This window comes from Hyaena hyaena, unplaced genomic scaffold (genome assembly GCF_003009895.1).
Source record: "Hyaena hyaena isolate Hyena2069 unplaced genomic scaffold, ASM300989v1 scaffold_78, whole genome shotgun sequence".
Taxonomy (NCBI): domain Eukaryota; kingdom Metazoa; phylum Chordata; class Mammalia; order Carnivora; family Hyaenidae; genus Hyaena; species Hyaena hyaena.
The window spans coordinates 1,038,684-1,063,018 of record NW_024080710.1 but is presented as its reverse complement, the minus strand read 5'-3'; the positions used below and the strand labels follow the sequence as shown (position 1 = coordinate 1,063,018).

The window sequence follows — 24,335 nt, the reverse complement described above, 5'->3', positions numbered from 1 at the left end:
TTCCTTTTATTCAGCTACCCAGCACTGATCCTACTCCATGCCACTCACGCAGCTCGGTCCCAGAGATGAAGCACTGAACACAACAGGAGAAGTTCACAGTCTAATGGGAAAGAGAGATTTTAATCAGCAAAACCGGTATCTGTTGGGTGCCAGGCAGAAACAAAGCAAGTGCTCAGCCAATAACCCCGTATGGATTTGGAGTGAGGAAGCCCAGCTCTGCTCCCTCCCACTCTGCTCTGGGGTGGTAGGTTGAGCCTGGGTGACAGTCTTATGGAGCAGGGGCCAGCTAAAGGCTCACTCTAGACCCCACTCTATCCCATTTGTGGACTCAGAAAGGACACTGTGGTCAGGGCGCTGGTCAGGAGATTGGGTGATTGGGACCAGGTCTACAAGGAGGCTCTGTGTATTTGGGGCCCATGTCCAGTTCTAGCCTCTTCACAGGGTGAGGGTGGAGTGTCAGGCTGTGGGAGGTGAAGGGTCCATGCAGTTCTATGTGGCTATTGTGCTGATGCCTCCCTGCTTCTTGTTCCCCAGGTCTGCACCTCTGCTTCCCCAGCCAGGAGTCGCCAAGATGCCCATACTGGAAAAAGCTCCCGATAAGATGGCAGCAAAATCTCCCAGCAGTGAGGAGGAGTCTGTGAGTGACTCTTGGAGCTCTCTCTCTCATCCCTGTTCTCCCAACTCACATACCCTTGCTTCCAGAATGGTCCTATGTGGGATTAGCCTCCAGCCCTGCACTCTCCTGGGCTTGAAGTCAAGGCTGCAGTCCTGCCCTGAGCCCGCTGAGGAGCCTGAGAAAGCCTGGAAGGGCTGGGAGAGGTTTGAGGGGATGTTGAAAGAATTCTGACAGCCACACTTCCTAATCCCCAAGGCCAGGAAGAGCTCTTGACCTGGGCCAGTTACTCTCTCTTCTCCCAGGGCTTTTCCCCCTCCCCAAGTTCCACTTCCAATGGCTTTGAGCCCAGTGGAGTTGCCTTAGGGTGAGGCTGAATTCTCTACTCTAAGCCAAGTCACATCCCAGTCCCAGTTGCTGTTGCTAGTTCAGCCCTAGAGCCTTAGGCACTATTTTCCCCCACTGGCTTAAGTCAATGCCACCCTTCCTTAGGCGGGCATCCTCCCTCCTCACTTTCCTAAGTGATGGAGCAGCTTATCTGCTCTCTGGGTTGTTGAAGTGCTGCCGCCTCTACTACATTTGTCTTCTTGCCACTTTGTTACCCAGGGCTTCATTTGAAATCCTAATCAGAACTTTTTGGCTTCTACTATGAAGCCAAACATGAAGTTGCTCACTGTGTTGTCCTGACTATTGCAGCCGACAAACATCTCTGTTATTGAGTCTTGTCCGTGGCATGTCCCTCCCATTGAAATGTGGCTTCTTTGAGAGTAGGCCTTTTCTTTCCACTGCCCCTAAGTCCAGTCCAGGGCCTGGCTCACATGAACTTCCCAGGAAATGTGTACTGACCTGGGACCCTAGTGTCCAAAGACCCTCATCAGTACACATCCTTGCCACTATCTAGCCCCAGGTGTTGGTCAGAGACCCATGGGGCTAAGACAGTGAGCAGAGATTTCCTGCCTTATTCCATTTTATCCATCATTGATTCCCCACAACTGAGTCCCAGCTCATTTTCAGAGCCCTGAGGAAGGGTGGCCTGTTTCTAGCTGGAGCCCCAGCCAGGCCTGCTGGCATTCTTGGAAAGGCCACCTGGGCTGGGTTTTCTGCAGGTACGTGCCCACTCACCCACCACACAGGCTTCCAGACCCCAAGAGAAGGAAGGGGGAACTAGAGCAGCTAGATGGGGGGTCTGGACCTGGCTCTCACAAAGTGGGCTGAGCAATCTGGAATGCCACCCAGCCCACCCTGGTCCTCGAGCATTCCTCGGGGCAAGACAGCCCATAGTTGGCACTGACAACCTCCGCCCTCCCCCTCGGGTAGTGAGCTCTAAAGACAGGATCAGGCAGGCAAGAATTCATCATCAGCAAAGGCTCCTGTGGTTGGTCCCTGTCTGCTAAGGGCTGCTTGGGGAGGGCACCAGCCCATGCAGTGACAGGAGCAGAGCAGAGGCAAGCTTTGAATGGGCCCCTTTACTCCACAGCCTGCCAGGGGTGGAAGTTCACTGCCGCCCCCACCCCAATGGGAAAAACCCCTGAAAGAAGGTGGCTCCCTACTGCCAACATTGTAAACTTTAATCAGTAATCTGAAAAGTCCTGGTTGCCAACTGTGACTAGCTCAGCAAGGAAGAAGGAGGGGGAAAGGACCAAGGAGGAAGGGAGAGAACAATCTAGGAGGAAGGAGCAGAGTGGGTGTTGGATGAAGACTGATTTCAGGTCCCAACTCTGCCATCACATTTCTGGGTGACCATGGACTAGTCTCTCTACTCTTTGGGCTTCAGTTTCTCATCTGAAAATCGAAGGAAAATCCCTGCCCAGGCTCAGCCATAACATAGTTGAACATAAGCATGAGATCCCTGGGTGAACACAGCTGCTAAATTAGGAAGCATGGCACCCAGAAAGGGGGACATTGGTGAAGAGTTCTATTCAGACTCTCTCCTCACTTTGGAGGTCCCCAGAGATTATGGGTTTCCTTTTAGGAATCCCTTTTACAGGGAGACAGCAACATCATAACATTTTATGACGTGCTTATCTGGGGCCAGCTCCTTTAGTTCTGTTTGTGCTCCTCTCAGGTAGGGATTGTTATTTATGTTCTATGGATTAGGAAGCTGATGAGGCTCAGAAAGGTTAAGACAGGAAGAACATCCACAGAACTTTCTGTCCTCCCTCCCCTCCCCATAGCCAAATGGAGCAGAATGGTGCTCCCTGGCTTTCATAACTGGAAAGGGCTTAATAAGGAGCCAGGGCATGAGTCACTTTCTTAGGCAACAACTTGCAGGATTCTGAACTATGCCTCCCGCCATCTTTCACCTGTCCAGATCTCGCCATTAGTGTTACATCCTTTGAGCCCAGAGATCAACTGGCTTCTGAAGCCCCAGCTGGGAACAATTCCCTAAATTAAGAGTCATCAGCAGCCAGTATCAATAACAGATCGATTTCATATTAGACCCACTGTGGCTTAAAAGCACTTTTCACATAGAATCTCTTTGATCCTATGAGACATGGAGGTTGTTATCCCCACTTTACAGGAGTGGAAACTGAGGCACAAGGGTGAGGTGGTTTGCTAAAAAGCTGGTCAGCAGCAGGGTCAGTGCATTAACCCAGGTCTATCTGGTGCCTCCATCAAGGTCTTTTCCTCTACAGTTTATCCCCTCCTAGGGGCAGGGCTGGGGTACCAGAAAAAAAAACAAATAGAAGCCCCCTTAGTTCATAATTCTGCAGAGCTGAGCCCTGGAAATAGGCAAGACTCGGTATGTAGAACAAGGATAGGGACAAATGGAGACACACACTGGGGATCATCTCATAGACAGGTGTGGCCCCCATATAAGAACAGGCATAGCAAGTGCCTGTGAACTCTGTCTTCCAGGAGTTGCCCAAACTTCCAGTGCCCCCACTGCAGCAGACCCTGTCAACTTATCTGCGGTGCATGCAGCACCTCGTACCTGAAGAACAGTTCAAGAGGAGCCAGGCCATTGTGCAGCGGTTTGGGGCCCCTGGTGGCCTTGGTGAGACCCTGCAACAGAAGCTCCTGGAACGACAGGAGAAGACAGCCAATTGGGTAAGAGTTGCTGAGAGCGGGCAGATGAGGGGGTGGGGGCAGACAAGGGGCCCACAGGGTGGGGGGCAGGGAGCAGACATAGAGACAGGGATTTGGATGAGGGGCAGATAAGAAACAAAGATGGACAGATGAAGGGATAAAGATGAGAGGAGAAACGGGGACAGCAAGGGGCAGACAGGAGGTGGGACAGGAGACAGAGATGGGGACCAATGAGGGACAGATGGGGATAGAGCTGGGGTGCTGGAGAGAGGCAGGGCATACAGGTGGAAGACAATGAGAGCTGGGGATGAGAAACAGACAGGGACAAGGATAGAGGGCAGATGGGGGACAGGGATGGGGATAGAAATGGGACAATAGGGAAAGACAGGGTACAGAGATGGAGACAGATGGGGGACAGGGATGGCAGTCAGGGCTGGGGCAGCAGAAGATAGAGGGAAGTTCAGGGAAGCAAAGAAGGGTGAAAAACAGGAACAAGACACACATACGGATGGGCAGGGAACAGGAATGAAGTACCAAACACCCACCATGGGAAACTGAGATGGAAGGGAAGGACGGCATGGGACAAAGATGGATAGTCACGATGGACTGGAGAGCACACAGGCCCTAGCATGTAACTACGGCTCTGTGTGCATTTGTGGAATGAATGAATAAAGTGCATGATCCAACAAAGTGTCTCAATTGTCCCTTGGGGCTGCCACGATAGGACTGGGTGCTCTTGAAAGGCAAGGTTCCTTTGTTCAGAGGGGTGTGTGTAATGTTGGGGGGTAATGGCGCCCCTTCCATTCTCTCCAACAGGTGTCCGAGTACTGGCTGAATGACATGTATCTCAACAACCGCCTGGCCCTGCCTGTAAACTCCAGCCCAGCTGTGATCTTTGCCCGCCAGTACTTCCAAGACACAAATGACCAGCTAAGGTGAGGCCACCGTGCTCCTGAATTCACAGCTTGAGAGTCTGCCTGGGGTCCTAGCAGGAAGGAAAGGTCAAAGTCTGTACCTTGGCTGAGCTTTCTGAGGCCAAATGCCTCTGAGACAGAGGCCGTCCAGGCCATGGGTTTGGGAAGTTGGTTAGATGAGGCTGCAACATGAGTGACAAACACAGGGTCTTCCTTGGAACATATTTATTCGAGGTGCAGTGGCAGTAAATGGAGGTCATGGGCCTCCAGGTGTTCCCATGGCATTCTTGACTTAGCTGAGGCCCTGGAAGGAGGGCCTAGTACTAGTACTAGTACAGAGTACTAGTATGTACCTCTGACCATACTAGTACTTGAGGCTTGGGCTTGTCACTGGGACATGCTGCTCCAGGCTCTCAAAACAGAGACTCCAAGGGAGTGGAAATGGTTCCTTCCTGCCAGCTGCTGCCGCCAGAGTCTTTGCCATCTGCTGCAATTTCAGGGCTCACTGAGCCACGGGAATAGCCTCTGGGCCCACTGATGTTGATGGGGGGGGGCGGGGGGAGGCATTTATGCAGGGATATGGCAGGGAGGAAAGGTCTCTCTACAGGAGTCTCTTAGAGCCAAACCCAATGTGGCACAGCACAGAGAGCAAAAACCAAACAAAGGAGGCAGGGCCTATCTTGGCCTCTGGGCAGGGCTCAGCTATGCTAGGAGGACCCCCATCCCCTCCTTCCTCACTGAGACCAGCCCAGCCGACTGCTGGTCAAGCAGCCTGCAGCCTGGGGCGGCAGGAAGTATGCAGATGGATGGATGAACAGCTTCTGAAAACAGTTCTCCAACTGTTTGCAAGGGGACATTTTTCCTCCTTAAGCTGGGGTCATCATCCATGGGAAGTTAAGATGACATGGCCCTGTGGCACAGTTCTCTGGTGACTTTTTCCCCCCTGCACTCACTTTCATTTTCTTTTGCACCGAATGAAATTGACTTTTTCCAGGAGACTGGATTTCCCCAAACCCAGGTTCCTGGTCCCTTCCAGCCCCAGCATGGGCCTTTCCTAGGGAGAACCCCACCCCTGACCATCCAGCCTTCTCCTGCCTGCTCGGTGGCCTCTCCTGGCTTTCTTGCCCTCCTCCTTCTCCTTCTCTTCTCCTTCACCTTGGGCTTTCCTCTCCTCCTCCCAGGACTGACAGCATGATGCGGGGGGCGGCGGGGGCGGGGGGAGGCAGCAGGGATCCCATCGGATTAGTGCACCACTGAGGCCTGGATTCTGGAGGGTGGTCCTTGAGTTTGGGAGGAGGGAGGTGGAGGGGAGGGAGAAGAAGGTTGGAGAGAGGGAAGGAGCCTGAACCCCTGAGAGGAGAATCTAAGGCTTCATCTCTCTCTGCAGGTTCGCAGCCAACCTCATCTCTGGTGTGCTCAGCTACAAGACCCTGCTAGACAGGTAGGATGGGGCCCAGCCTGGGAAGGGCAGAGCCCTGTTTTGGCACAGCCTGTTGAGTCATCTGTCTCCCTGCTACGCTAGCCAAGGAGCAACCAGAGGACAGAGACCTTGTCTTTTTCCAGCTCTGTGTTCTTGCATAGAGCAGGTGGATGCCCCCTGCCCCAGCTCCTCCAGCATCAGGATAACCTTTACCCCAGCAGACCCAACCATTAGTGGTTCCTCTTCCTAGGGTAAGCACTGTCCTTCCTTGGTCTCTTTAAAATGCCCCCCACCCACACACTTTACCAAAATGAATTTGCATGAAAATGGTACAAAGGTACAAAATACACAACCACATGTTTTATTTTTACCATAGATTCAATAGACATAAAATTCCTCTGTCAAATTGCTGTAAAAGTTTCTGAGAGCTCCCACTGAGTTCCTACAGTTCGTACAGTTCATTGTGGCACCTGCACATTGAGCAGCAGGGCCATGAGACACCCTACCCTCACTCTGCCCCAGCTAATCTCAGGGCTGCCTATTCCCCTCGGGCCTCAGCTCACATGTCTGGCCTTTGTCACCCACATTACCCAAAACTCTCCCATCTATCAGCCGGCTGCTTATTGTCCATGTTCCACATCCCAGGACCTGTGCCCCATTAGAATAGGAGACTCTTGTTTTGTTTGCCACTATAACCCCAGATCCCAGAAAGGTGCCTGTCATGGAGGAGTGCTCAATAACATTTGTTGCCTGAAAGGGAGGGAGGAGGAAGTGAGATGGAGGGAGGGAGAGAGACAGAGAGAGAGAGAAGAAGGAAGAGGAAGAGGAGAGGGAGAGAAGGATGGAGGATGGAAGGACAAAGGAAAGAGACAGAAGCAGAGAAAAGGGAGAGGAGTGGGGGAGGAAGTAGAGGAAGGAAGGAAAGAGGGAAGAGAAAGAAGGAAGGAGAGAAGGGAAGACAAAGAAAGAAGAAGGAGAGGAGAGAAGGATGGAGGAAGGAGGAGGAAGAGGAGGAGGAAAAGGTCAGGGAGGAAGGAAAGAAGGATACAAGATTTGCTGAGACCACAGGAGAAAGAGAACTTTCTACCTTGAATTCAGAGAAGGCTTCTGGAAGAGGTGGTGGAAGAGTAGGCTCTTGGAGGAGTGGAAGTTTTCCTAAACTCATTTGTTGAGTGCAGAGGTGGGGTGAATGCAGAGGTGATCAGGCAAAGATCAGCAGAAGCGAAGGCATGAGGGGTAAAATGCAAGCTCTGCACAGGAGTGCTTGAGGCAGTGGTGAGGGAAACTATCGGAGGCTTAAGAAAAACCCTGAGGGTGTCCATGGGCAATGGAAATGGGGCATGCCACTACTTTAGAAAGTAGGGAATCCAGCTCTTTTACTGCCATCCTAAAGCAGTTCTGGTTTTTGTGCCCTGCTTTGCCTAGTCAAGTCAAGTAGAAGCAATTCTGATTCCCTGCCTCCCTCCCTGCTCTCCCTCTCCAGCCACTCCATCCCCACTGACTGTGCCAAGGGCCAGTTGTCAGGGCAGCCGCTCTGTATGAAGCAATACTATGGGCTTTTCTCCTCCTACCGGCTCCCTGGCCACACCCAGGACACACTGGTGGCCCAGAAGAGCAGTGTCATGCCTGAGCCAGAGCATGTCATTGTTGCCTGCTGCAACCAGGTCAGTGGCTCCTCTCTGCTACATCTCAGGCTTGGGGATGGTGCATGAGTACTTACCATTCCTCTTTCACCAAGGGTCCTCAGCCCTCTCTCACAGGCACACAGCAAGTTGGGACAGCATGACCCCAAAGTGGGGTCTCTTGACTCCTACTCAGTCTCATTTCTCTCCAAGAGTTGGATTTTAAGAACAGGGAGAGTCATTAATTGAGAATGACTTATGTGGGCTCTAATGTTGGCCTTGACCAACCAGGTCAACTCAAAAGAACTGCCTGGGTGGACTGAGACCCTGCATGGCCTCAGAAACTCCGCATGAATCATCCAGGCTGTGGCCTTCTTGGAGACCACATGCAGACATATGGACAGCTTGTCAGACTGACCGTCGGGACCTCCATGTCCAGTCCAGACCATAGGCTCGGCACTTACATGTATGTACCCCACCTGGTTCTATAGTAACCTCGCAGAGGGGTTTTGAAGTCTCTATCTGACAGAAGAAGAAATGAGACTTAGACAAGTTGAGTGGCCTGTCCCAGGCTTAGAAGGACTCCCAGTCATATCCAGTGCCCCATGCTCCATCTCCTGCAGCTCAGGTCTTCAGTCTGGGTTCCAGGAGCCAATAAGGGTCCATGGGGCCCCAAGGGATAGCCTGAGCATGAGGGCTCCTGACCCCTCACCAGTGCCCACTAGGTGATATATTCTATATATTGAGCCTCCATCTCATTATTTCATCTGACAAAAAGTGGTTTTGTTTGGGATTTGGTTGTGTTTTGGGTTTGTTTGTTTTCTTAGTTTTGGTTTGGTTTGCTTTGGTTTTTGAGTTTTGGTGGGTTTTTTTTTGTTTTTGTTTTTTGTTTGTGTGGTTGGTTTTGCTAAAGCTCAAGATTGACACTTACCCCAAGGATTCCTCTGCTATTTGTGCTACAATGTTTTTTTCTTGGGTTCATCTGACATTTTCAGTCTAAGATAGGAGCTCAATGAGAGTCTGCCACCCTAGATTAGTTGTTCCAACTGGAAGCTCACCTGACAGTTTAGCCACAAACAAGAAAATTTCTCCATATTCATTCAAAAGTCAAACTCAGCATTTCCCAGCCCCCACATGCTACATTATCCATCCATTTCAGAAACGCTCTCAGGACTCCTGTTCAGAACCAGGCCACATGTATGCTGCTCAGGGCGTGGGACCAGGTACTCATGTCAACCAACAGAAAAGGGATCTTGACTTGGGTCTAGATAAGACCTTTCACAAAGTCCAAGGCTCTAGCTTCAAAGCTACTGAATGATAGTTCACAGGCCTCACATACAAAGGACATGCATGTAAACATGTGTACATGCACATAGGGATAGAGCATTTTGTGTGTTGTTTTTCCATTTTAGTCTTCCTCTGCTTATTATTTGCTGACTTGCTTTTTTTCTCTGCTCACCAGTGTGTTTGAGATCTATCTCTGTGAGCTGTATCTAGAGCCAGTTCATTCCTATTGATGAGCCTATTCATGAGCAGACATATACTAGATGAATAAACTCATTTAACTTAGCCATTTCCCTTCTGAAGAACACTTAGACAGTCTCTAGCATTTTGCTATTGCAAATAAGGCTTATATGTCCACTCCACATATCATCTGGGCACAAGAGTGTATGTTTCTCCAAGCCTAAGGCTAAAGTATGCTTTTATAAGAGTAATTGCAGAATCATAAGGTATTCACATTTTTAGTTTTGACAGACACTGTCCTCCACCACAATTGTACCAATTTATCCTTAATTCCCCACAAACATAGTGGTTTTACATGAAGTAGGATCAGGTTTTATTTTAGCTAAGTTTAATCTGGTCTTCTTTGATTTGGGGGAAGCTTAGAGTCCAGCATAATCAACAGCATGTGGGTAGGTCCCAACATGTGACTCTTCAGAACCATCACATACCTTGGGCCTGAGTATCCCCTATCTGTATTCACATGTGAAGGCTCAGTGAAGGCCCTTCTCCTTGGGCCGGCTGCCTTGAGTGACGTGTTTGACCTGTTTCCCCCACAGTTCTTTGTCTTGGATGTTGTCATTAATTTCCGCCGTCTCAGTGAGGGGGATCTGTTCACTCAGTTGAGAAAGATAGTCAAAATGGCTTCCAACGAGGATGAACGCTTGCCTCCAATCGGCCTGCTGACGTCAGAAGGGAGGAGCGAGTGGGCTGAGGCCAGGACGGTCCTCGTGAAAGGTTAGCAGCAGTGCCCAGCGCGTCTCCACGCTCATCTCATCCTCATGCCCATTGGCTTTCCTTCCTCCAGGGTTGGGCACCATGCCTCATCCCCATTTGCCATCCAACTCAGGACCCTACAGCAAGTCAGCTGAGGCACCTGGAAGTTTACAGGCACGTTTTGTACCCTCGTTTTCCATCTGACAATATTCTAGCTTCCTGGGTGAGGCTGACAAGCACTGGAATCCTAGAATGTCCAGGAATATTGGGGGAGGGAAGATTTTGAGCTGGAGGAAGGCTGGCTACAATTAAGCAGTTGTGTCTTACTGGTGGGCAGGGATCATTCCCATTTTAGGGGTCTGAGTCACTGGGAGAGCTGCCACATGGAGATTTGGGATGGAGCGCAGCTCTGAAAGCATGGTTGGCTGCCTCCTTCATGTGATTTCTTAGTCCTAGAACTTTTCATCTTCAAGCTGATGTATCCTTCTGGCTAACTTGCTGCTTTTGTGAAAGTTTCCAAGCATTCCCATAAGAAAGCTGGTAATGGTCGTAATAATTTCAAATCATCCTCTGGAAAGTAATTTTCAAACCTAAAGTCAGTCTTATTCCCAAGAATTGGATGGAGTGCTTTCCTTTTTTGCCTACATTAGCAATTGGGGAATAAGAAGTGAAGCTTCTGTGGACCTCCATCTGCCACTCAAGCTCTCATCTGGCCAGATGTCCATTCAGACTCCCTGAGTGTCTATCACTTGAGGATCTGGGGTAGACCTGGAAAGTCTAAGAGGCAGAGAGAATGAATCCACTGCCCCTGAGCAGCCCACTGGACAGGACAAGGAGAAGCATGGGGGAGTAGATTCAGTTACACAGTAAAGCAGCATCTACCTATGTAAAGCAAGAGAGACAGCAGGTACCAAATAAGTGCTCTAGGACTTTAGTGAGGGGAGGGAGCTCTTCCACTTGGGAGGCTTTTGAAAGATTTCATTAGAAGAGGTGCAATTTGAGCAAAGCTCTCAGACATGAGTGAGAAGAGCAGGAGGGAGAGATAGCAGGCTGGCTGTGGGCAAGGCCGACTGCCCAGCAGGGACATGCCTGCCCTGTCTGATTCCACAAGGAGACCAACCAGCCAGCAAAGATGGCCATGCTAGACGTATTGAGATAATGAAAAGGTGGTAGGGCCTGGGTCTCTGGCAACAGGCCCTTGCATTTTCTGATCCTTCTCCCTAGAAAGTTCTTTCACCAGGGTTAACTGGCTCCTTGAACCATCCAGAGCTCAGCTCAGGTGTCACTGGCTAAGACCCTCCTAGTCCATGCCCAACTCAGCACACTCTGTCACCTTGTTCTATTTTCTTACCTTGCATGCATTTATAACTCTCCGAAGCCAGCTTCTCATCTGTTTGATGCATGCTGATTACCTGCCTCTCTCCCCTAGTCTATGAGTTCTAGGGGAACAGAGGCCTTATCTGTTTGGATTAATTTTTTAATCTGCTGTGCCAAACACAGTGGGGCCCCAATGATATTTGTTAAATAAAAGAATTAAGGGTTACTAACGATACTAGGCCCTAGGCCTATTGCCTACCTACCAGTTAATTCTTTTTCATTCAGTCATTGGGTACCCAAGGAGTGCTCAGTCCTAAATCAGGGGCTGCATGGGCCACAAGAGGTTATGAGAGCTGACCCCATTCTCACAGATCTAACCACCAAATTAGGGAATTAATAACTTGTCATTGGAAAGTGACTTAATTCCCTCATGAGCCCATAGTGTAATCAGATGCCACTCTCTTTCCCTCCAGGGACAGAGACAGGCATCAAACAACCGCCTCTGCTTTCAATACAGTTTCCACTTTATTAGCAGGCCGAGCTATCTCCCTGCAGGACTGACCAGGATCGCCTTGAGCTTTAAGTGCTTGGGCTATGCTAATTGGAATTAATTTGTTAATGGCACTTGATCTGGCCTTCTGAATGGAAGTGCTGTTTCTGAGGGAAGTGTGACAGAAAAGAGGGGCCCACACACTTTCCCTTTGGAAATTGAATTAATCGGGTTAGCCCTGACTGTGTCATCTGTACAGCAGGAAACCGGTCCTTCACAGAGCCCTCCTTCCTGGAGCATCCCCTTCCCACAGAAGGGAAGCCTTTTAGGAAATGATTTCAGTATAGATGTGAAAGATCGTGGCAGCTTGGACTAAGATTGAGAGTAAAGATGGAAAGACTTGGGTGAGATCCAGGTATATTGCAAAGTAGAAGTAACAAGGGAAAAGAGAAGTGAGAATGGCTCCTAGGTTTTTGATTCAAGCAACTGAGTAGATGGTGGTACCATTCACCAAGATGGGAAGCTGTTTGGGGAAGCGGCTGCAGAATGAAGTCCTTTATAAGTATGTCAGGTTTGAGATGCCTTGAGTCATCTAAGTGAAGATGTTAAATTAGATCTATGTGTCTGGAGCTCAAGACAGAGGTCAGTACAGAGACATAAATTTGAGAGCCATCAGCACATAAGTGATATTTAAAGTCATGGACCTGGGTGAGATCATCTAGAAACAGCAGAGTGGGTCCTCAGAGGTCAGGTAGAGAAAAGATGCAAAGAGTATTGAGAAAGAGCAGCCCATGAAATCAAGAGCAAAACCAGGAGATGAGTCACGAAGATCCAAGTGGAAGGAGGAAGTGGCCAACTACTTGGAATGCATTTGATAGCTCAAAGCAGAGCTGGACAAGAGGAGACTCTGAGCTTGGCAACCCTAAGTCATCGATGACCCTCACCAAAGTCAGGCTGGGGAGTAGGAAGAATGAATGGTTGTATGCTGATGAATGTGATCCAACAGCAAGAAGAAACTGTTGATGAGATGGTCAATGAGTAGAATCAGTTAAGTGTGGATGACTATTTTCAGACATTTTGGTATTAAAAAGGCAGAAAAATGGAGCTGTTGCTGGGGGTTGATGGGGGTCAAGGAAAATGTCTTTAGTAGGAGAGGCAAATGCATCATTGTATGTAGACAAGTGTATGGAAGTACTTTGGTAAGAGAAATCATTAATGAGGACAGAAGAGATGAACGGAGTCATGGGATTTTTGCAAAGGCAAAATGAGATGGAACCCAGAGAATAAGAGGCTTTTGGTTGGTACTGGTAAAGCCAAAAGCTGGGCCTGTGGTCCATGGGTCTATAGCTGTGGTGGTAGGAATATGAAGAGGTTCCTGACTGGTGGCTTCTGGTCTCCGATCAGCAGAGCTATGGCCATGAGCTGAGAGAGGCATGGTGGGATTCTGAAGACAAGAGAGAATGCATGAAATACCCTCTTGGAAAACTTGATTAGATTTATCGACTGTGTTGAGCTCATATTTGTGGGCTTGGGGGTCATACATTTTAGGAGAAACTAATTAGCCTTGTTTTTGCAATATTTTCCCCTCACAATGTTCAGCTTCTCAGGTTCAGGCAAAGAGAAAGTGGGTCACCAGGTTAAGCCAAGGTAGGAGAATATAACCAAGGTGGGGGTGGGGAGATATGGCAAGAGAATGGTTACAGTGTTGGAATATGAGATGAGTAAGGAGGTGTAGTAGTTTGCTTGGATCATCATAACAAAGTACCACAGACTGCATAGCTTAAACAGCAGAAATGTATTTTCTCACAGTTCTGAAGGCTAGAAGTCTGAGATCAAGGTGTGGACATGATTGGTTTCTTCTGAGGCCTCTCTCCCTGTCAATGGCCATCTTCTCCCTGTATCTTCCCATGGTCTTCCTTCTGTATGCATCTGTGTTCTAATCTGTTCTTAGGAGGACACCAGTTATGTTGGGTTAGGACCTCATTTTACTTTCATTACCTCAGTAAAGACCCCATTTCAAAATACAGTCCTTTTCTGAGATATTGGGGAGTTAGGACTTCAACTTGGGGACTTTGAGAGGACACAATTCAGCCCATGACAGGAGGGAAGTAAATGACAGAGGTGGATGACGGATACTGGAAATAGGTAGTGGGGTCGATGGTTTTGAGGGGGTCAGTAAGATAAGACATGCTGCAGAAGGGGGAGTAACAGAGCGTGTGAATCAGAAAGTCAAGAGTGTGGTCTGAGTGTGGGATGCTTGAAACTGAGACTACAAAGGGGGTCAGTTCCTGGTTGTGATGAGCTCCCACGTGTGATTGTGGGAGTGGATGCTGAGGTTGGCCTGTCAAAGGTGGAAGATTGAGGGACTGAGAGAGGAGGGTCCCTGTGGGCTGGCTCCTCTGCACAGGTGTTCAGGCTGTAGGAAAGATGGCTGGAGCGGTTATGGGGAGGAAGAAGGTGAACCAGGAGCCCAGATCTGCTTGATGGGAACTTGTGAGGGAATCAGGGGAACACAGCAACAGGAGAGTGATAGTGATGGGGGTTGGAAGGTATAAGTCTAAGAGCTATGGCTCCAGAGGAAAATCAGGGAAGAGCTGTTCAGGAGCAGGAACAGGGAGAAGAAAGCCACCTACCCTACCCGGTCCTGAGTGTATGAGTGTGAAGGAAAACAGTCTCCTGTGAGAGGACACAGGGAAGTGTTTCCCTTAAGCGGTCCCCCCCTCTCCTGTTGGGGCAGAAGGTGAACAGAACACTTTCAGAAGAGATTGACAAGGCAAGGGGGCCCACCATCACTACTCAGATGTCATAAGGGGTTCAGGAAGGGGGAGGGGGGAGGATGAGCCCATGGAGGGGACACTAGAGTGGAAGGGCATGGGAGTGCCAGTAAGAGACCCAGGGATGGTGGCGATCGTTGCAAACGCTCCCAAATCCTCAACTTCTGGGGATGTACTCTCCTGGTTCCAAATGTGGTTGTAGAGGCCGGGGTGGGAATCTGACCACCCACAACAATATCACAATTAGCACAATGGAAAGTCCAAGTCCCAAGGTCTCCACCTCCCTTCCTGGGACCTGGGCAGACACGAATGCCTGTGGGCTCTGGGCCCAGAAGGTGCTGCCCAGCAGAAGGCTTCAGCCAAGCTGAGCTCTTCCTGTCATGGTGGAAGTCTGGACTGAGACACCTGAGCTCAGACAAAATCTGCCTCTGAATTCTCATAGGGTCAACTGAGGCCCAGAGGGGCAATTGATTTTATCAACGCTTTCTCATTAGAAAATGGGACCCTGATCTTTCACCCTGCCCTCCAATCAAGACAGCTCCTGCTGCCAGCCCACAGGCTCCCCCACCCCCTCCTATGCTATGACAGTGAGAGGATGGAGCTCACAGACCAGGGCAGCCAGCTGTCTGCCATAAAGCCCATGCTCCCTCTCTGTGCCCCATGTTCCCACACCCCCTAGACACTGCCCCCAGTGCTTCTCACAAGAGATCTCTGAGAATATGGTCCAGGACAGGTGTGTGTATTGTCATCTCTGTCTTCAGCCTAATCATCCACAGCCAACACAGAATGCCCTCCTGGGGGTCCAAGGGCTAAGCGACCCAGCAGGACCATCACTGCCCCACAGAAGCCTGAGGTCTTTTGGGAGAGACTGGAATAAGCAGAATTGTTAGGACAAGAGTGGACAGGATAAAACCAAAGGAGTGTCTCCAACAGGAACCCAGAGGGAAGCTGGGGACCTCACCCATCTGCCTGTCGTAGCTCAGGAGGGCTTCCTTTGCCACGTGGGACACAAGGCTAAGCCCAAGTGGGTTGAGGTTGGTGTGACGGGGTTGGCTGCCAACATCAGGATCATCCAGAGAGCCCCTTAGAAAAGATTCTGGAGTCTCAAGGAATTTGCGGGGGGATAAGAATGAGACCAAGGAATTTGTAATTTTTTTTAAGGTTATGTGTTTATTTTGAGAGAGACAAAGACAGTGCGAGCAGGGAAGGGACAGAGAGAGAGGGAGAGAGATTGAATCCCAAGCAGGTGCTGCAATGCCAGAATGAGCCTGGCCGACCCCAATGTGGGGCTTGAACTCATAAAACTGTGTGATCATGACCTGAGCGGAAACCAAGAGTCAGATGCTTAACCAACTGAGCCAGCCGGGTGACCTAGGAATCTGAATATATATATTTTAAATGGCCTTGGACCACAGTTTCCTTTTTTTGTTGTTGTTTATTTATTTATTTTGAGAGAGAGGGGGAACAAAAAGTGCACACAAACGAGGGAGGGGCAGAAAGAGAAGGTGAGAGAGAGAATCCCAAGTAGGCTCTACACTGTCAGTGCAGAGCGCAGCACGGGGCGCTCATGAACTCATGAACTCATGACCTAAGCCAAAACCAAGAGTCAGATGTTTAACTAGCCGAGCCACCCAGGTGCCCCAGAAATCTGTATTTTTAAAGCATCTTCAAATGTGGCTCAGGTTGGGATCAGCTTCTGCAAATATTGGCAGCTACTATGCATGGAGGTCCCCCTTGATGCTGGCCTTATCCTGGGCCCTTTCTGTCCCTTGCTGCTTTCAGTTTTCAGTATAGCCTGTGAGGTGGGGATTTCATCCCCACAGAACATAGGAAGCTGTGTCTCCAACAGGCTGAGGTAGTCTTCACCCTTAGAGGTGATCAGTGGTGGAATCAGGTCATCTGTCCCCCAAGCCTGAGATCCTCAGGGCCAGGCAGGCAGGGTGGGATTTGGGGCCTTGGGAGGGGCATGCGTAACCTCTCAGGACCTCCCTTCCTGAACAGCCTTGAGGCTTTGGCCTTCCTGAACCCGGGAGTACCAACACTGTTATCCTGGTCTGGAAATTTAATTAGACATTCTGCCCTGAGTCTGGAAGACTACAGCGCTTGTCAATTTGTAGGAAAAGGATAGCCAACTCGGAGAGCCCACACCCCCACCCTGGTGCCCACTGGCTTTCCTGGGTGCTGCGTGGAGATCCTGCGAACAGACTTTGGGCAGATGCTTCTGTTTACACAGTGCCGTAAATATTTATCCCCAGCAGCCAATTAGAGCTGAGCCACTGCTTTCAAGGAGGGAACTGACAGAAGGCGGCTGCGTCTGGAGAAGGCCTCAGTCATGGTTTACAAGAACCACTCGGGATGGGCATTTTGCTATTTAAATACTGTCATCCAGAGATAGGCAAGTCTGCTGATTTTAAAACCAATTACACATTAGCAATAACAGCCTCTCTGATTTAATTGGCCCAGAAATACCTCCTGGGCTCCCAAGGCTGAATGCTGGTTTTCTCCCTCGGGAGTAGGAGGGTGGTGTTGCCGCGGCCATTGTCTCCCTCCCACAGTGGAAACATGAAGGCTCCTGTGGACGACGGCACCCAGGCAGGGAGAGGCATAGGGTCAGGGGCAAGAGGCTTGGGCTTGACCTGGCCCTCCCTGTTGTGCCCCGGAGCCTGCCTTCCTAGGCTAGGACATGGAGATGATAGCCCTGGCCTGCAGACAGGACCCAGGGTTTGCAGCGAGGCTACCAAGCAGGTGGTCTGGTGCCTGGCACACAGAGGCTGTTTGCTAAATGCTAACTCTTATTAGATTTGGGAAAACACTCTGGGAATGGTTTGGCCAAGGCCCACACCCTTTCTGGAAAAATCTGATGAACTGCAAATGGGTACCTGTTGAACGTCCATTCGGTCAGTGACAGTGACCCATGGCCTTAGACTGAATGGCCTGTACTCCTTGCCGCAGAACCCTAACCCTTATTAACTCCAGGTGCCCTTTTGCTTCCCCTGGGCCCCCCACATACCACATGCTCTGTATGCTCACGCTCAGACACCCCTGTTCTTCCCTTTCTCCTCAGATGCTGTCTCTCTGGCTCTCGCTTTCTGTTCTATGATATTTGGGGTACAAAGTAGGTGGGAGGTGTTTTTTTTAATCTGCCCTTCTCAAGTCACCACCCCTCCCCTAATTCTGGAAGCTACACTTCCAGAATTAGCTTCCAGAAGTGTAGCTTCCAGAAGATAGCTCCTTAAATCTGCCCCTGTGGGAAGGGTGTTTCAAACTCAGGAGAAAGAGCAATGCTTGGTTTTTGAGGGGTTTTTTAAAAATTAAATTGAACTTATTTGGGAATAGTTATAGATGCGCAGGGCTTGTAAAAAATACTCTCACCTGGGGGCACCTGGGTGGCTTAGTTAAGCCTCTGACTCTTGGTTTCAGCTCAGGTCATGATCTCACAGTTCGTGAACCCAAGCCCCACATCCGGCTCCGCACTGACAGCTTGGAGCCTGCTTGGGATTTTTCTCACCCTCTCTCTCTACCGCTCCCCAGCTTGCTGGCTCGCTCTCTCTCTCTTTCAAAAAATAAAAATAGAAAAATAAAAATAATCTCACTTGTACGCTTTTCCCCTGAATTACAAGATATTAATCTTGTAAAATTCTAGTACACTATCACAATCAGGATATCACAGCCCACTTCCCTTCCACCCCATCCCTCTTTAACCCCTGACAACCGGAATATGTCTTCATTTCTGTAATGTAATTGTTTTCGGAATGTTATACAAATGGAATCGTACAGCATGTAACCTTCTGAGACTGGCTTTTTTTCACTTGGCATTATTCTCTGGAGATTCATTCACATTGTCCCAATGTCTCAATAGTTCATATGTTTTTATTTATTCTTTGGTATGTAGTTGATATCATTCATCCATTAGAGGACATCCGAGTTGTTCCTACTTTTTGGCTACTCAGATAAAGCTACTATAGTATATCGTAGCTATAAACTATATAGTAGTTTATATATTATATTATATTTCTATTGATATATAATTATATATTATATAGAATTACATTTATATTATATATATAATATATATATATATACACACACATACAGGTTTTTATGTTATTATAAGTTTTCATTTTAGGAAAAATGTCCAGGAATAAAATTGATATCTGCATGTTTAGGTTTTTTTTCTTAATGTTTGTTTGTTTGTTTGTTTATTTATTTTGAGAGAGAGAGAGAGAGAGCACTAGGAGGGGAGAGGCAGAAAGACGGAGAGGTAGAATCCCAGGCAGACTCTGCACTATCAGTGTGGAGCCTGATGTGGGGCTCAGACTCACAAACTGTGAGATCATGACCTGAGCTGAACTCAGGAGCTGGATGCTTAACCTACTGAGCCACCATGGCACTCTGGTAGACTGACCATTTTGTTCTATGTAATGCTCCTCAATGTCTCTGGTAATTTTCTTTGCTCTCAAGCTTACTTAATCTGATATCAATACAGCAACTCCTGCCTTCTTTTTATTAATGTTTGTTTCATATATCTTTTTCCTTCTTTTACTTTCAGCCAATATATATCATTGTATTTGATTTGAGTTTCTTATAGATAGACTATAACTAGGATGTCTTTTAAAATTTACTTTGTCAATTTCTATCACTGTAATTATTGATATGCTGGGATTTCATGCTGCCATTTTATTTTTAGTCACCTCTGTTTTTCAGTTCTTGCTTTCCTTTTCCTTCCTATGGGTTACTTGAACATTTTTTTAGAATTCCACTTTGATTTATTATAATGTTTTTAGTGTATCTTTATAGTTTTCTCTAGTGGTTTCTCTCTCTCTCTGTATATATATTTTGCAAGTTCTAGTGAAATGTAGAAAGTTTATCACCCTTTATTCTCCCCTATTTATAATATACTTATCTGAAATATTTCCTCTGATATAAATAATTGTCTTAAATATTTCCTCTAGTATAAATTTAGAGCCACATCAAGCAGTGCTATAATTTTGCTTCAACAGTGAAATATAATTTTAAAAACTCAAAAAGAGAATGAAAATTTATTTACTACAACATTTACTCTTTCTGTTGTTCTTCTTTCTTCTTAATGTTTCCATGTTCCTTTCTTTATATAACTTCCTTTCTTTGGGTGGAAATTCCTTTAGCTTTTCTTTTAGGGCAGGTCTGCTGGGGATAAATTCTCTTAGTTTTTCTTCATCTAAGAATGTCTTGATTTCCCCTTCCTTCCTGAAGGAAGCTATAGAATTCTGGGCTGATGGTCTTCTCTCAGTACTTGAAAACAGTTGTGTCACTTCCTACCAGCCTTCATGGTTTCTGATGAGAAATTAGAAAGTAATTTAAATATCTATCTTTTCCTATAGATAAAGCATCATTTCTCTCTGATTTCAAGACTTTGTCTTTAGTTTTCATAAGTTTGACTATGATTATGTCTTGATGTGGAATTTTTAAAAAATTTATCCCTTGTGAAATTAACTGAATCTTGAATCTCTAAGTTTATGTCTTTTGCCAAATTTAGGAAGTTTTTGGCCATTATTTCTCTGAGTACTTTCTTGCTCTGCTCTTTTTCCTCTTCTTCTGGGACTCCAATGACATGATTAAGGTCTTTCGTCCCACAGACTTTTTCAGTATTGCGATGATTAATTTTAAAATATTTGTCACATAATTCTAACATTCCAGTCATGTCAGTAGTGGGCATATACTGATTGTCTTTTTTTCGTTCCAGCTGAGATTTCCCTGGTTCTTGGTATAAGTGATTTTCTATTGAAACCTAGATGTGTTACACTGTAAGACGCTGGGCGTTATTTAAACCTGTTTTAGCTGGCTTTCTCCAACACCACTCCAGCAGGAGAACGGTGTGGGTGCTGCCTTGATACAGTGAGGTGGAGACAGAAGTCCAAGTTTCTCATGAGACCTATATTCACACCCCAGGGGAGGGCGTTCCTTGTTACTCCTAGTGGGAGTGGGAATTCAAGACCCCTGCATAGTCTCGCATAGTCTCGATAAATGCTGTATGTGGAGCAATTGAGGTGGTGGATACTGCCCAATGGAAATGGATGTCCCGGCTTCTATCTGAGACTGTGCCTTCTCTGATACCCTCAGAGGCTGACAAGCTTCAGTACACACCACTGATGGTAGAAGTCTAGGCTCCTCACTCTGCTTTTGTTGGCATGGAGAAAGGTTATTATCTAAAAATGTTTCTGTCTTGCTAGTAGGCCTCTTTCCTGGTCCTTTGGCTAAAGAAAGTAGGCTTTTATTGGGCTTTTTTTTGGTCTACATTTGTTTGTGTTTTATGTTATTGCTATTTGAGCTCTAAGCCTGGGATATTCTAGGTAAAACAGAAAACCCAGTGTATTCATCTGAGTGGCTTAAACAACATAAATTTATCTATCACCATTCTGGTGGCTAGAAGTCCAAGGTCAAGGTGTTGGCAAGGTTAGTTTCTCCTGAAGTCTTTGGCTCGCAGATGACCACCGTCTCACTGCATCCTCAAATTGTCTTTTCTCTGTGCACACACATCTCTGGTGTCTCTTCCTCTTCTCACAAGGACATGGTCATATTGGTTTCGGGCCTCACGCTTATGACCTCACTTAACCTTAATTACCTCATTAAATAAGGTCTCATCTTTAAATACAGTCACATTGAGGGTTAAAGCTTCCATATATGAATTTCAGGGCAGATGGAACACTATTTAGTCCAGAACAGCCAGGGAATTCATCATCATTCTGTGCCTTGGGTCTTGAGATCCCCAGTGCGTCCATCTCTCTCCATCTTTCAGAGTCTTGTTATGTTTGTTTTAAATATAATACCCAGGGTTTTTAGTAGAAGGAACAGGGAAAAGTCTGCTTGATGTTCCTGGAAGCAGAAGTCCCTCCTTTTGAGCTCTTTCAAGAGGATTTTGTAACTCAAGTCAAAGCATTTCTGCTGTGCAATTGCAGGTGTTATTGGGCAGGAAATACTTTCATTGGAATTTTCATAACCTTTGGGAACTGGGTTAGAGAAGAATATGGGTTGTGTGATGGCAAATTTCCATCCCAGAAGGAGAGACAATCCCTTTATCTAGGCAGAAAAGCTGCTCAGATGGACTTGACAAAGGTTTAGAAGCTCTAAGCCTCCTAAAAGGAGCCCAGGGTCTCCATCTCCCTACATCACATGAGGCAGGACGGTAGAGATCTGACTTGAGCCACTGTCCTAGGGGATAGACCAGAGAAGGCAAGTGTCCAAGATAGAGCTGTGTGTAAGCGCATGTGTGTGAACAGGTGGAGGTGTTGGGGAGCAGCACCTGAGTTCTGCAGCCCTCCACGACAGGGGTGCTGTGTTCCATTCATTTTTGCTCACCTTAGTCACAGTCTATAAGCTTTCGGTCTCTAACAGAGGCTCCAGGGCCCTCCAAGGCCTTGTGGCCTCTGAAATTTCCACGTCACCGAGCTGTCAACTCCCTAGGCGTGGGTGGCAGAGCTAGCTCCTCCTATTACTCAACTCTGACTTCTCACTATTAAGCAGGGGCTCCTTGAGGAAGATTGATTTATCACATTAAACGAACCTCCATGTGCTCGATGAGAATGTCACAAGACAAACGGCTCCTGCCGCGTGCCTCCAGCCCACCGCCCCCCGTTTCCATTACATTCGGGCCAGAGTCATGGTGGATGAGTTTGGGTGTAGTTCATTTTCTGCCTTACACGATAAACTTGTCAGCCTTTGACCGATCAGCTGCTTGTATGCAGGGAGTTCATTTGCAAGGCCACCTGGCATCCCAGCTCTGCTGTCCTGCTCCCATCTCACCCTGTTTAATGAGCCAGGACCTGGTTACTGTTGGTTGGTGCTGAGCTCTGGGGCCCTGCACAACCCACATGCTCAGCCCCTCCTCAGGGGTCCATCTCTCTCTTTCCTGGAGGCGGCTGAGGCACTGATGCCTGGGGAGATGTCTTTGTTGTTAGTTTCAAGTTGTCCATCTGGGAAGGAGTGTGCAAAGCTTCTGCTCTCCTGCCCAGAGGATGTGTTAGGCCTCCTCCCCAGCATCCTGGCTGGACAGGCCTGCCTTGAGTTTCCAGGTGGAGCTATAGCCTGCCCGCTCCACTTTAGGAGCTATTCTAAAGGAATAGCTTTGGAGCTATTCTAAGGAAATAGCTTTGGGACTATTCTAAGGAAATTTTAGTGTAGGCAGATACCCAACCTGGGCTCCCAGAGCTCACTGAGACATGGCCAACAGGGCCAAGGTATGCAGCACTGGGACTTCCCATGATCCCTTAACTGTCCTCCAGATCCACATCTTCCCCAAGCTCCTAGGCATCCTAGACTCTGTTCTGACCATATCAACCCAGCCCAAGATTCTTTGGGGGTTCCTTGCTGTTGCTAGGTGAAATCCACATTCCGGATCTGTTTCAGCCTGGGTATTGTGGTTGCATGCCTGGGATCAAGTCTAGCTCCCTCCATTTACTGGGTGATCTTACACAGGACATTTAGCTTCTCTGTGAATGGGGATGATAAAAATGGCTGTCTCCTGTTCATCAATATGAGGGCTTAATAGATGCCTGGCACATAGCAGGTGCTCAACAAAGGGTAGCTAATAGCGTTACTTCACTGCATTCTTCAAGCTCACCTACATCTTACATGCCTTTACCTATAATCTGGGGGTGAGCTGCAGCCTGGAGCGGTCTGCTCACCCACAACCTACACCCATAATCCTGGGTGTCCACACCCCAGCCCTCAGAACCTTTTCCAGCACTGTTATCTCCCTCCTGACATGTTTTTCCCTTCCTCTCTGCCTATTTAAATTGGATCCCAGCCTGGTCAAGGCTTCTCCATGCTCTGAAGTCACCAGCCAGCCTGGAAGCCCAAATGAACTCTCAGAACAGCACATAGGGCAGTGCCAGGCACCAGGGCCATTAGTCAGGGACTCTTATTGGAGCAGAGAGAGGCAGATCTGGGAGCCTTGCAAAGGGCAAGGAATCCCTTCCCCATCTCCATCCCCTCCCAACCTCTCACCACTTCCCCATCCCATGAGGCTCCATGCCCCAAAGGTTCTCTGACCCTCAAGAGCCCATGGGCCTTTCCTGTTTGCCAGATCGGCTCCTTCAGGCTCCTGCTCTGAGCTGTGTACACAGATCTCGGCCTCACTGTCCATGTGCACTCAAGTACACTGTCAGCCATGGATACTTTCCTGTGCCCACCTGGACTGGGGACCCAGGCCACACCCTCTGCAAGCTCACAGACATGGAAGAGTGGACCAGATCAGGGTTTCTGGAGCTGGACTGGCGTGATTGCTTGAAACATAGGGAGGTCTGAGGTCAGCAGCAGGGTCTTGTGCTGTAGGGTCATGCACAGTGCGGTAGGAGACAACAGGTATAGAGGGGACTGTCCAGCCCTGAACCCAGGCGCTATGAGGCCAGCCTGCTGGACTGAGTAGAGGTTCCTTGTCTGCACTGAGCAGGCAGCCAAGCCAGCATGCTCTGGGTATAGAGAGTTCTGGAGCACAGGAACTCTGTCTAAGCTGTTCTCCCTACACCAGGCACAGGGCCAGTCCTGTTAGAGGAGCTCAGGAGAGGTTTATAGTGAAGCTCTGTAGGCAGAGTAGGAAAGGAGCCCCCCACCCCCACCCCACAGTGGGACAGCCTATGCTATGATGTAGAGATGAATGAGCCCTGCTGTCTAAGGAGTAGCAGGAGGTATGAGGTCCATGCAGGGATTCAGGGGAGGTGACCCCAGAGGGGCAGCATGATGAGCCATGGGACCCAAAGGGCTATATTTAGATTCAACCTTGTGGGCAATAGGAGTAATTTCAGGTTGAAGAGGATAGCCCAGTGACAGCACTACACTGGGGAGTAGAGGGAAGGGCAGTTCCTCAGGGCTTCAACTGGTAAACCTTTAGATCTTTAGGACATGGCCTAAAGCCTTGAAGTTGATCAGACCCCAGGAAATCCCAGGAAGCCATGCAGAAGATA

At 48.3% G+C, this 24,335-nt stretch overlaps 1 protein-coding gene across 1 annotated transcript in view; it reads left to right on the top strand.

Moving 5' to 3' along the window:
• Positions 1-24,335, top strand: part of CHAT (choline O-acetyltransferase) — a 44,553-nt gene that overhangs the window by 1,835 nt on the left and 18,383 nt on the right. Inside the window, exons 2-7 of the mRNA XM_039233767.1 lie at positions 535-637; positions 3,476-3,664; positions 4,460-4,578; positions 5,945-5,998; positions 7,461-7,641; positions 9,660-9,837. Coding sequence (XP_039089698.1) covers positions 572-637; positions 3,476-3,664; positions 4,460-4,578; positions 5,945-5,998; positions 7,461-7,641; positions 9,660-9,837 — 787 coding nt within the window. The 5' untranslated portion in view covers positions 535-571. The remainder of the gene's footprint in view (positions 1-534; positions 638-3,475; positions 3,665-4,459; positions 4,579-5,944; positions 5,999-7,460; positions 7,642-9,659; positions 9,838-24,335) is intronic.